The sequence below is a fragment of the Acomys russatus genome, chromosome 15, assembly GCF_903995435.1.
Source record: "Acomys russatus chromosome 15, mAcoRus1.1, whole genome shotgun sequence".
NCBI classification, from domain to species: domain Eukaryota; kingdom Metazoa; phylum Chordata; class Mammalia; order Rodentia; family Muridae; genus Acomys; species Acomys russatus.
This window is the reverse complement of record NC_067151.1, coordinates 12,256,119-12,268,600: the sequence shown is the minus strand read 5'-3', so window position 1 is coordinate 12,268,600 and position 12,482 is coordinate 12,256,119. Positions and strand designations below refer to the sequence as shown.

The following is a 12,482-nucleotide window of genomic DNA, read 5'->3' as shown; positions in this document are numbered from 1 at the left end:
GTGACATGATGAGCAAGAAAGAGGCCATGTCCTCCACACTCCCACTTGCACGACCCTGGCTCCTGGGCAGGGTATAGCCTGGAGGGTCCTAGGCATTCCCAAAGCACCACTCACACATGGTAGAACTGATGTGGACAAAACTATGCTGTAGTCCAACTTGGCCAAATGCCAGGAAGGCCTGACCATCAAAGGCCTGGTCTTCAGACTGTCATTAGGGAGCCAACATACTCTGGAAGCTATCACATGGGCACAGTGGCCCTGTAAAACAGCTGTCTATATTTACATCTGGGGTTGTAGATTATTAGTACAGTCAGCTTTGGTCAATGATGTTTCTCTTCTCTGAGACTGTAGAATGCCCGGCTATACAGAATACTGCAGAAAGAACACGAGAGGTGGAGTGTTGTGGAATGCTGTCTTCTGGGTCTGGCACAGTCACTGCACTCTTGAATTCCTAGTAGCTGTGACTACAAGATGGAGCCCATTCCATCATAGAGTAGGGAGGCGCTCATGAGGCCTGCCCCCCCCTGAGAACGTAGAGGCAATTAATGGTTCCAGAATAGTAGCATAGCTGCTGGTAATCATCATCATCATCATCATCATCATCATCATCATCATAAATTATTATGATTATTACTATTATTATTATTCAGATGTCATGGCTAACCATCCCATGTACCGCTTAGCACATGTTGCCAGGTAGAAAGTCCCTGAGCAGAGTTGCACGCATATGCAAACACCAGTTTCACTGCAGGCCAGGGCCTGGGCTCAGGTGCAGCTGCACCTGCTGCAAAAGTCCAGAAATGTTCAAAGAGAAGTTTTTAATCTCTCGGATTTGTTGGTTTGCTTTCTTTCCTTTGTAAACTAATTGTTAAAGTTAGCATACAAAATGGTGGGTCTCGTTGTGACACTTCACGCATGTGGCTCACTATAGTTTGTTCTAATAAGTCTTCCTCCACGGCCTCCCTCATGCCCCCTTGCTCTCTCCCTCTGCTTTCATATCATGTGGGTCCCATTGCCCTCTGTCTCACTCCATCACTAAAGATCTCTTCCTGCAGTCACGATGGCCTTTCAAGTTTCCTGATCTGTACATACACACATATACATGTGCATGCGTATATGTGTGCACACACTTATGTAAACTTAAATCTAAGTCCACATATGAGAGAAAACATGAGGGATTTTGTCTTTCAGAATCAGGCTTATTTCCATAAACAATTTGCAGCTTTTACTGAATTTGTAATAAAAGGCATTGGTTAAGAAAATATGAAACTGCCCAGGGGTCCTGCTCAAACTAGGGCACCAGCCAAGGACAATACAGGCCGTAAAATTCAAATCCCTACCCAGATCTAGCCAATGGACAGGACAGTCACCACAGTTGAGTGGAGAGTGGGGTATAACTTTCACACAAACTCTGGTGTCCCATATTTGACCATATACCCTGGATGGGGAGACCTGGTGGCACTCAGAGGAAGGAGAGCAGGCTACCAAGAAGAGACTTGATACCCTATGAGCATATAAAGGGGGAGGAGGTCCCTCTCAGTCACAGTCATAGGGGAGGGGAGTAAGGGGAAAATGGGAGGGAGTGAAGAATGGGAGGATACAAGGGATGGGATAACCATTGAGATGTAATAAGAATAAATTAATTTTAAAAAATTAAAAATTAAAAAAATAAAATAAAACCTAAAAAAAAAGAAAATATGAAACTGCTAATTCAGAGAAAAGGTAAAAAATCAGATGTTGCTTTGACTGGTGTTAGGGGTGGCTAAACTTCTATTTTGCTAGCAGTCTCTCACCTGGGAGGGATCCTGACACCGTTGTCCAGTTGGACGAGGTTGTTGGCGTACTTCGACACTGGCAGCTCATTTTCCCACGTGTCGGGATCCTGCTTCCTGTACGGGGACTTTGAGCTGAGCACTGCATCGCAAGCAATTGTCACCTGTGAGACAAAGCCGGGTGAAAGACAGAAACCTCAGCTTCTGGACGTGAATGTAGAAGCTTATTAATGAATGCAGGCTCACTGAGGAGACCCAGTTACACCACAGAGAGGTCTGTTCCCCTCAAATCTGGCTAGATTTGACCCAGGGTGTGGGGTTCTGAGGGTGACACGAGAGAACCGGGAAGTACATTCCGTTCACCAGCACAAGCTTAAGAGTTCACAGGGAATAATCCGTACCACTCAGCAAGTGAGAAGGCAAGGGAGCAAGTTAGGAACAGGACCTGCCTGAGGGCCGTGTTTCCTCCTCACGTACCAAGATACCCTCAACATCCTCAACTCAGGTGGCACAGGGTCAAGGGCACTCCAGTAGGATACACACAGCACGGCTCCGCTCCTTGGTCTAATGCAGATACAACACTGGCAGAGGATGTGCCAGGGTGTCTCTGTGCTAGATGGGTTCCCCTCCCACCCCCCGCAAGCAGATGTGCAATGTCCTGCTTGGTGCCCTCTGCTTAGCAGAACAGGAAGACAGGTGCTCTGCTTTGTCTCAACTCCCACGCCTGATGCCGTGAGCTGTTCTCCAGCCACCTGTAAAACTTAAAGTCTGAGGGACATTTAGGGTGGGGAGGCCTGGTGGCACACAGAGAAAGAATAAACAGCCTACCAAAATGAGACTTGATAGCCTATGATCATACGGAGGGGGAGGAGGTCCCCCTTGGTCACAGACTTAGGGGAGGGGAATAGGGTGAAAGCGGGAGGGAGGGAGGAATGGGAGGATACAAGTGATGGGATGACAATTGAGATGTAATCTGGATAGATTAATAAAATAAAATTTAAAAAACTTGAAGTCTGCTGGAAAGTAATAGTGCAGCCACTTTGAAGACAGTCTAGTTGTTCTTCAAAGTACTTAACCATTGCTGCAGGGCACAGCAGATCTACAGCTAGGGAGACATCCAACAGACATGAAAACATTCTATTACGAGTGGCTGGGTTAAGAAGTATTTGTAGGGGCTGGAGAGATGGCTCAGTGGTTAAGAGCACTGCCTGCTCTTCCAGAGGTCCTGAGTTCAATTCCCAGCAACCACATGGTGGCTCACAACCATCTATAATGTGATCTGATGCCTTCTTCAGCAGATAAAGCACTCATATACAATAAATAAAAAAATAAATAAATCTTTAAAAAAAAAAAAAGAGGCATTTGTAATAGCATTTTAGCTACGGAACAAACGCAGACCAAATGCCAATGAATGATAAGCAGAATGAAAAACCAAATATAATAAGTTCATACAATGAAATTTGATTTGGCAATAAAAAGAAATGGGACTCCAATAATATGATGCAATGTGACTAAATCTGGAAATCATATGCTGAGTGAGATAGGCAATCACGTTTCTTTGGGGGCCTCAGAAAGCTTAGTCCTATCAGGACAGGCACGTGTGGATATTAGACCTTTCAAAATGGATGCCCTTACCCTGTCGTGTGTATAACCTACAGTGAGCTGTCCTGTCACCCACCACAGTGCATCTCCCATCACCTGGCAGATGCCATGCCTGGACCCTGCAGCCTCAACATTTCACCCCAGCAACCAATGTCCTCAGGGCAGCCTTCTGCTACCTGCCACTTCATGTTTTCCCAGCTGCTTGCACCATGCCCCATCCTCCTCCTCGCCACACCTCACACCTCGCATTGTCAGGGGCTCTGACTTAACAAGAGTCAGATAAAAATCTTCTTTCTTTGAGTACCTTTTCTGGAGACATCCAACAAAATTTTCCTCAGGCCCCTGGGCCACCACAAAACACTGGCAATGTCCTCCAGAGCGTAGACTAAGGTGAGGAATCCTAGACTCCACCTTTAATCCCACAGGCCTCAAATCCAGTGCTGCCCTGGAACCGGTTTCAAACTGGGCCCTGAGAGTTCAATTTTAGGAGACTCAGCACCCCTATATCTGTCACAGCACTATTCATGACAGCCAAGAACTGAGAAAGAGCTAAGTGCCTATCGACTGGTGACTGCAGAAAGGAAGCGTCATGCTTATCAACAGCGGGACGCTGGATATGCATGAAAGTTAACGAACCCCAGTCATTTGCAACAGCATGGATCAATCTGAAGCTGGGGGTGTCCGGTGAAGTCAGCCAGGCACAGAAAAAAAGGAGCACCACACGCCCTCACACCTGGAACCTCACAAAGTTAATCCCAGTAAGTTTAGCATGAGCTGCAGGTGGTGACCACGAGCTGGGAGGAGGCACAAGCCGGAGCGATGAAGACTGGCTAGTGAGGACAAGACGTTGGTTATGTAAGGGAGTTCTGGGGACTTAGGCACAGCGCAGTTTTCACACATAGCAAAGGACTCGGAACATTTTCACCAGAGAGATGTTAAAAGTGGTTGAAAAGACAGATAGGAATATTCCAGCACACAGCTCAGAAGTCATGAAGCCGGTGGGGTGGAGGGCAGCCTAGGCTACATAACAAGTCCCTGTCTCAGAGCAGAACAAAACAAAAGGCTGTTTCACAATATAATCAGCACTGGGCCACTGAACCACAGCCCAGCCCTACGCTTGTGTGTGTGTGTGTGTGTGTGTGTGTGTGTGTGTGTGCGCGTGTGTGTGTGTGTGTGTGTGTGTATACATATCAAGTAAATTTAAAAAGGACATATTAAGACGTTTTGATAGATACCTGCTAAACAGTCCCTATTAATATTACCTGACTTAACCTAACTCCCCTTGAAAAAGCCACATAACCAAACTCCATTCCTCCCTCACAGCTTCACTGCACCTTACAGTCACCTCTGTGCTCCTGACATTTTTACACCTGTGTGAGCTGAATGTTACAAATTCCAAACAGCAGTGTTTCTTCCTAACACGTCCCGAAATGCCTCGCCGCCGGCCCGGAATCAGCCACGCTGAGCATCTGCTGAGCGTCTTCCATGGCAATCCGCAGGCACAGGCAGCCTGTTCCACTCAGGGCTGTTGAGCAGGTGAGAGCACACTGTTGCTGGATCACCTCTGGTGAAGACCCCAATGCCAGGCTCTGGGAGTCCTACTGGGAGCCCCTCCGCTCAGAAGTGGTCCGCCTCTCTGGGGGTATTCACAGGGTAGCTCAAATTTCTGTGCTGCCACCGCCACCACCACGCCCCATTTAGAGAAAGGATCTTATGTAGCAGTGAATTCCTAGCAATCCTCCGGCTTCGGCCTCCTTGTCCTGGATTCAAAGCATGACTCAAAATATGCCTGGTTTGAGACTTTTCCTTACTATTTACTTTTCTCACATTAAAAACCTTCGCATAAAAAGGTAAGTGAATAAAAACTGTTCGTGACATTTATTCGCCATATGCTTCTTTACCTTCTTTCCCACAGCAAAACCAAAATTATACTGAACTGGAGTGTCAAGAATTCTCAACATTTGGGGCTGGAGAGATGGCTCATCAGTGAAGAGCACTGGCTGCTCTTCCAAAGGACCCTGGTTCAATTCCCAGCACTCACAGGGCAGCTCACAACCATCCATGACTCCAGTGCTAGGAGGTCCGACACCCTCACATATACATGTAGGCAAACCACCAACGCACATAAAATACAGGAGCTCTGGGCACCTGAGACACAAGCACTGGTACACTTAAGGTGAAGGACTGGCTGGAGGAAGACCATTTTATGCACTGATGTATCTTTTTCCTGGTAACAGCCATATGAGTCAACGTGGGAAATCTGAGAAAGCAAGAGCGATTCCCTCTCACCTGCCTCAGTGAACAGCTCATATGGAGAAGGATGCCTTAGTCGGTGGGAGGGCTGCAGCGCACACACGCACAGAGCACTCACTTCCGTGCTCTTAAGTTCAGCAATATGATAAATCAGAGGAAAGGAGGGTATGTTATAAACCTAGTCCCTCTGAACATGGAGCCTCTGAGCACAAACAGAAGCGACTAAGCAGATGGTTCTCAGTGGTCAGGGTCTGTCAGAAGGTTCTGGGACCCACAAGCCTGGCTCTGGTTCTGGTGAAGTTTAAAGGGAGGGGGGAAGCTAGCATGTCTAAGCTCAACCCACCTTGCCCCCACTGCCATCTGGGACCAGACCATAGGAAACAGGAGTATCCATGCACAGGATCGAAGGAAGAGCAGGGACAGAGTGTTGGAGGCCACGCAGGAAGCGGGAAGAAGCAGGAAAAACATGTTGGGTCACAGAAGCCCTGTGACCCCTCAGAGGACCCCGAATCAAACACAACAGGCAGCTTCCATACCCCCACCACACCAGCACCACTTCCTCAGGAACCTGACTCTGAGGGGGAGCTCACTGCCACCAATATGAGAAAGCCATCTTGGTTCTCAGTGGAGCAAGGCTGAGGTGACATCCGTCTCCCCGCTGCTCCCCAGGCCAAGATGAGAACAGCTGGTTCTCTTTATAACGACACTGTTGCTGTTCCAGCAGGCAAACTCTCCCAGCTTCTCAAACACAACCATACATGGGAGGACAGAGTGAAAACCTCACAAACACACTGTCATCCTCCAACCCAACTGCATTCCTCTCGGGCTGCCCCGGCACCTGTGAGGCGCCATCTTTGACAATCCCAGACTGGCCTAGCCAGAGGAGCCCAGACTCATGGGCAACAAAGGCCAAATAGAGGTGGCAGGAGGAGGCAGCAGCAACAAGGAAAGGCCACTCCAAGCAAGCTCACGGGAGACAGACACTCCTACTCACACTTTGTCTTTAGTTATTTATTTTGTTGCTTTGGTTTTTGAGACAGGTCTCACTATGTGGCCCTGGGTGGCCTTGAACTCACTATTTAGCCCAGGCTAGCCTCAATCTCACGATCCTCCTGCCTCAGCATCTTTAGTGTTGGGATTATAAGCTTGTGCCACCACACCCACCCAGCTTTTACTCCATTTTATCCCCTTCGTCTTCTGGACTGCCCTTCCCCACCCACCCACCCACACAACACACACACACACACACACCACACACACACACACAACACACACACACACAACACACACATCACACACACACCCCACACACATCACACACACACACACAACACACAAACACACACATCACACATACACACACACCACACACATCACACACACACACAACACAACACACACACACAACACACACACAAACACACACATCACACACACACACACACCACACACATCACACACACACACACACACCCCACACACATCACACACTCACACACACACACACACACCCCACACACATCACACACACACACCCCACACACATCACACACACACAACACACACAACACACACATCACACACACACAACACACACACATCACACACACACACACACCCCACACACATCACACACACACACACACACACACACACTTGACATGCAGCCACACGCACACTCACTAACCAGGGCTGGTAACTCCTCAATGTTTGGAAGGGCTATTTCATAGTGGTCTGGGAATATAACAAGTTTGGCTTCGTCTTCATATTCATAATCGTCACCGTTTAAATCGTCATCCATATCTAGATCTGAGGAGAAAATAAGAACAAAGAAAAGAAGTGAGGAAAGGGTAGCCCAGGCTAAGGCAGCCCTCACAGGGAATCCACAAGGTTAAGATACCTGCCCCAGCCCCGGCAGGATCGGCCATGTTCCTACCCCACACTAGGAGAAACAGGCCTTGCCTCCTTTCCTGAGTGATGCATATTTGTTTATGACTGGGTCACATCATAAAGCCTCACAGCATGGACATACATGCTACAAACTGAACTCATGAGCTTTAAAATAGATGTTTCCACTGTGAGTTTAGGGCCACAATTTTACCAGAACAAAAGAAACAAGTGCTGTGTGTGTGTGTGTGTGTGTGTGTGTGTGTGTGTGTGTGTGTGTGTGAAGGTCAAAGGTCAAATTCAGGTCTCATTCCTCAGGGGTCATCATCCTGTATTTTAAGAGAGGGTCCCTCACTGGCATGGAGCTCACTGATCCAGCCCTAGGCCTAGAAATCTGCCTATTGCAAGCATGCACTACCACACTCATTATAGAGGGGTCTGGGGATCAGTTCAGGTCCCCGTTCTTGCTGGGCAAGCTTACCGAGCACATGAGTCTGAGAGTGGGTAAAGCTGCCTTTAACGCTGGTCCACACATTTAATACAACTTTAAGCAAGTCTCAAACTCTAACCCATGTATTTCCCTTATGTCCAGCACAGAGAAGACAGCACTCCTCTTACATAAGAGAGAAATGAGACATGGCAGAACAGACCTACCACAAGGTAGTCTCCAACAAACAGCAGCTGTTACTTAGAACACTCCCTCCCTCTCCCTTTCCGCCTCTATCTTCTTTCTGTCACCCCCCCATTTCTAACAGCGGTTAGTCTTGTAAGCCGGGGGGGAATCCATCATTTGAGCAATCCAGGGCCTGGAGTGAAACAGGTCGCTCCAGCCCACCCTCTGTCAGGCGCCCTCTGTCCTTGGCTCATCTCAGGGAAATGTTAGCTGATAGCTCAAGGAAATGTGTAGTCACAATATTTCCATGGGCAGCACGGCCTTGCCCTGACTCAGGGTGCCAGTGTCCTAGGACATGTTTGTGTATTTACGTGTTTGGGACTATGGTGATGAAAACAGTCATGTGAAGTCATGTGACACTGCATTCACAAGCAAAGGCACCCAGACAAATGGACTGTACAGACAGAAGGAAGGTCCCCGGCTACACTTCAGCAGGCACTTGAGACCCAAGCGCCTTTCGCTGGGCTTTTCACTCTGAAAAGCTGGACCTATTTAAGCAAAAAAAAAAAAAAAAAGATACAGCAAAAATATAAACCAAATATAATGAAAATACTCTAATCCTAAGAATCAGAAACACTAAAGTCCCCAACGTTGCAAATGACTAACTCAACTAAAGAAAGCTTCGAAGGAGAGTCTACTAGTTAAAGACAACTCAAGATACTTATGTAAACAGAATGCTTTAAACAAAAAAGATATTAGCTGTGTCACAAAAAGATTGAGGTGCCACCATCTATAACAACATTGGAGCTAATGTTCACTGAGAAAGATGGTCAGTTCACTCCTAGAGTAGAGGTTTAAATTGTTTTACTCTGCATAGCAATGAAAATAAACACCAAGGGACCCTCGAGGCACAGGCAGCTTTATACTAATCTTGTGCAGGACACAGGTGTGTGGGATGAGGTGTTCCACTCTGTGCTCCTTTACTATTAACAGATTATGCACATAGCAGTTTAAAGGAACAGAGCTTGCTTTTAAAGGAACAGACTCCATACACACAAGATACTGCCTACCTCTTTTCTATAGGAAACATATGCACTTAATGCTACATGAAATGTTACCTCGCCTTAATAAATAAAGTGAAGCCAGAAGCCTGCTCTGACATTTCCTAAGTGTGTAACTCTGGGTGAGGTACCCAGTGAACAGTTAAGGAGATTAAACAGAACGAGGCCGTCAGGAACCCGGGGTCAGATCTGGGAACTACTCCAGAGCCTGGAGCCACTGCAGGTGACTGCCTCCACCACCATCCCCCTCGGCTTTGCTAACGTCCCAGCAGATAACGTGTGGAGCCTGCACACACACCCCAGGGCTGGTCCAGCTCTGAAGCAAAGCCTCACCTATGAGTCACCTGAGTGTGGGGAAGATGGGCTTTCGCATGCTTCCGTGAAGCTCAGAGAACAGGAACAGGTCCTATCCGCCTCCCTGGCCCCACGTGCTAGTGTCCTGAGGCCTCTGTGACAGCATATGCCACACAGAACATTTCTGTCAAAGAGCTCCATGACACCAAAACCATGCAATGCTCAGCAACTAAAACATCAAAAGGGGGGTTACTGTTATATCAGTAACCAACCATTGCCTCACTGGATTAGAGGTGGGTTCCACGATTTCACAGTGGGGAATCCATGCCCGGGCCCTATAAACTTGGATGTATGTGTGTGTGTGTGTGTGTGTGTGTGTGTGTGTGTGTAGTATACTAAATATATAACATATTACATTATAGAAATTATATTATAGAAATTATTGTATAAATATATATATATATATATTAAAACATATATGTGGTTGGGGACATGTATATACACATATATAAATACAATACACATACTGGCTATTCATATTAAACCATTACATATATGTATGTGTGTGTGTGTGGTTGGGGAGATCTGAATATTATAATTTAGCTAGCCTGACACAACACTTATGTTTGTGCCCATAGACAAATGCTACTCTCAGCTTTAGTCAGAGAAGCTCCACTTTCCAGTGAGTGGTGGTGATGCAGAGACCTGTGGCTATGCAGGGCACTGAAAATAAGTGAGAGAGGCCAGCTCATCCCTGGACAAACCACTTACACCATATCCACAAGCCTTGGGGAACACCTCAGAAGCAAGAACAGAGGAAAGAGCTATGATGGCATGCCATCTACAGGGCATGGCATAGCCATCACATTCACACTCAGAGCAACTGTGGATGCTTGCACCAGGTCTGCCCAAAAATGAGACCATCATGGTCCTGTGAGTTTCAGAAAAGCCTTTGTTTTCTAAGCTGTGAGGAAGCACAGATAGGGCAGCAACAAGTCTTCAGAGGCTACCTTCCCGTTCATTTTCCAAGCCGTTACTTGGCAACCTTTGCAATCAAAATAACTGCTGGAAAAATGAAAGCTGAAAGAAAGAAAGAAAAAAAGAAAGAAAGAAAATGAAAGCTCAAAATCTTTCAACACCAAGGTTGAAAGCAAACAGGTCAGCTAACTCCTTCATGTGACCAAAGAAAATGTTTTGGGTTTTTTGTTTTGTTTTGTTTTGTTGTTTTTTAATTTAGGAAGCTCAACATAGTGGCATATACCAGTAATCCTAACATTGGGTGATGGGGGTAGAACAAGAGGTTCATGGTCAACCTCTACTACAGTGAGCGTGAGGGCAGCCTGGGCTACATGAGACCTACAGCAACAACCAATCAAATTATTTCCTGATTTCTATCTCCACAAAGGCATCAGTAATGCCATCTGACTGGCAAAAAGTCACAATCTAGAGGTGGCAGTGGCAGATGCTGGGAGACCAATCATTTGAGTGTGGCAATGCCCCTGACCCATTCAGCCATGGAGCTCACTCTAGCTTGGTTGGCTGTCTGGTTGGTCGGCGAGGGTCGAGGTATAGGGTGAGCTGTGCAATGGGGAAGGTTGACAGGGAAGAAAAGCTACTCCAGGTAAGGCTCGCTCATCAGGAAAACTACAAGCTGGGGAGCTTGAGAGAAGACAGCCTGAATAGCAGAGTATTGAGGACCATGCCAAGAAGCAAACCTAGCTTCATGGCTGTTTGAATGGCTTTACTTCTCAAATAATTCATATCTCTCTATATATATTTTTCTCTCTCTCTCTACTTCTCTCTATTTCTCTTTCTCTCTCTCTCTCTCTCTCTCTCTCTCTCTGTGTGTGTGTGTGTGTGTGTGTGTGTGTGTGTGTATGCGTGAGCATGCGTATGCATATACACATGTTTGCACATGCAAGCTGAAAGCCAGAGGTTGACACCAAATGTCTTTCTTGGTCATTTTCAACCTTTTTTTTTTTTTTTAAGAGACAGGGTCTCTCACTAAACCTGGATCCCATTTGTTCAACTACGGTAGCTGACCATTGTGCTCCAGGGATCAACCCCTCTCTGAGAGTGCTCCCTACCCCCAGTGCTGAAGCTGCAGATGTGCCGCCAAGGCTGGTGCATATGTGTCTGTAATTGCTGAGGATCCACACGCAGGCTTTCAGGTGTGCATGGCAGGCCGCAATACCAACTGCGCCAACCTCCTCAGCCCTCCATCTCTTTTTGTTACAATAATACATCTGGCAAAGAAAAGGTAGCTGGGCATGATGATGCACACAATAGTCCCAGCTGCTTAAGAGGCTGGGGTGGGAAGACCACTTGAGCCAGAGAAATTCCAGGCCAGCCTGGGCAACATAGCAGGACAACATCTTAAACAAACAAAAGATTTTCACAACAATAAGCAAAAAGAAAATCAGAATCAGGAACATCTCAGCCTAAGAAAAGAGCTCTGTTTGCAATCTGCAGTAAGTTCTCCTAGACACTGTCATGTTTTCAGACAAATATGTACATGTGTATGCATGGCACATCCACATATGTACACAGACATACATGTATATATACAAGCATATGCATGTGTGTATACACTTATACACATGTGTACAATAATGTGTGTTGGTTTTACAAAAATGAAATCACACTATGCAGTTTTGAAATTTCTTTCAAATAATAATTGCAGGCATTCAGACACACACACACACACACACACATACACACACACACACACACACACACACAGATAATATCAATATTTTTTATTGCTAAGAAAACCATAGCAGAGGCTTAACACAAAATCTGATGTAGAAACCAGAAGTCATTTGCATAAGCAAGACTAGCTCTTCTTAATGAAGCGAAATCAAACAACATTAGCAATTATTGTTGCAGGAAGATTTACTGATGGGTGCTAAGATTAGATTAGCAGGCTAGTCCAATAGGTAATACCTTTGGGAGGTTTGTGAGTATACATCTTAGTGTGTGTAGTTGTGTATACATGTG

The 12,482-nt window shown here is 46.4% G+C and overlaps 1 protein-coding gene across 2 annotated transcripts in view; it reads right to left on the bottom strand.

The window, feature by feature from the left end:
• The window catches only part of Usp13 (ubiquitin specific peptidase 13), a 105,557-nt gene that overhangs the window by 59,315 nt on the left and 33,760 nt on the right, over window positions 1–12,482 (bottom strand). For both annotated transcript variants that reach the window (XM_051157044.1, XM_051157043.1), the window contains exons 4-5: window positions 7,315–7,436; window positions 1,794–1,936 (exon numbers count right to left, since the gene is read on the bottom strand). In XM_051157044.1, coding sequence (XP_051013001.1) covers window positions 1,794–1,936; window positions 7,315–7,436 — 265 coding nt within the window. The remainder of the gene's footprint in view (window positions 1–1,793; window positions 1,937–7,314; window positions 7,437–12,482) is intronic.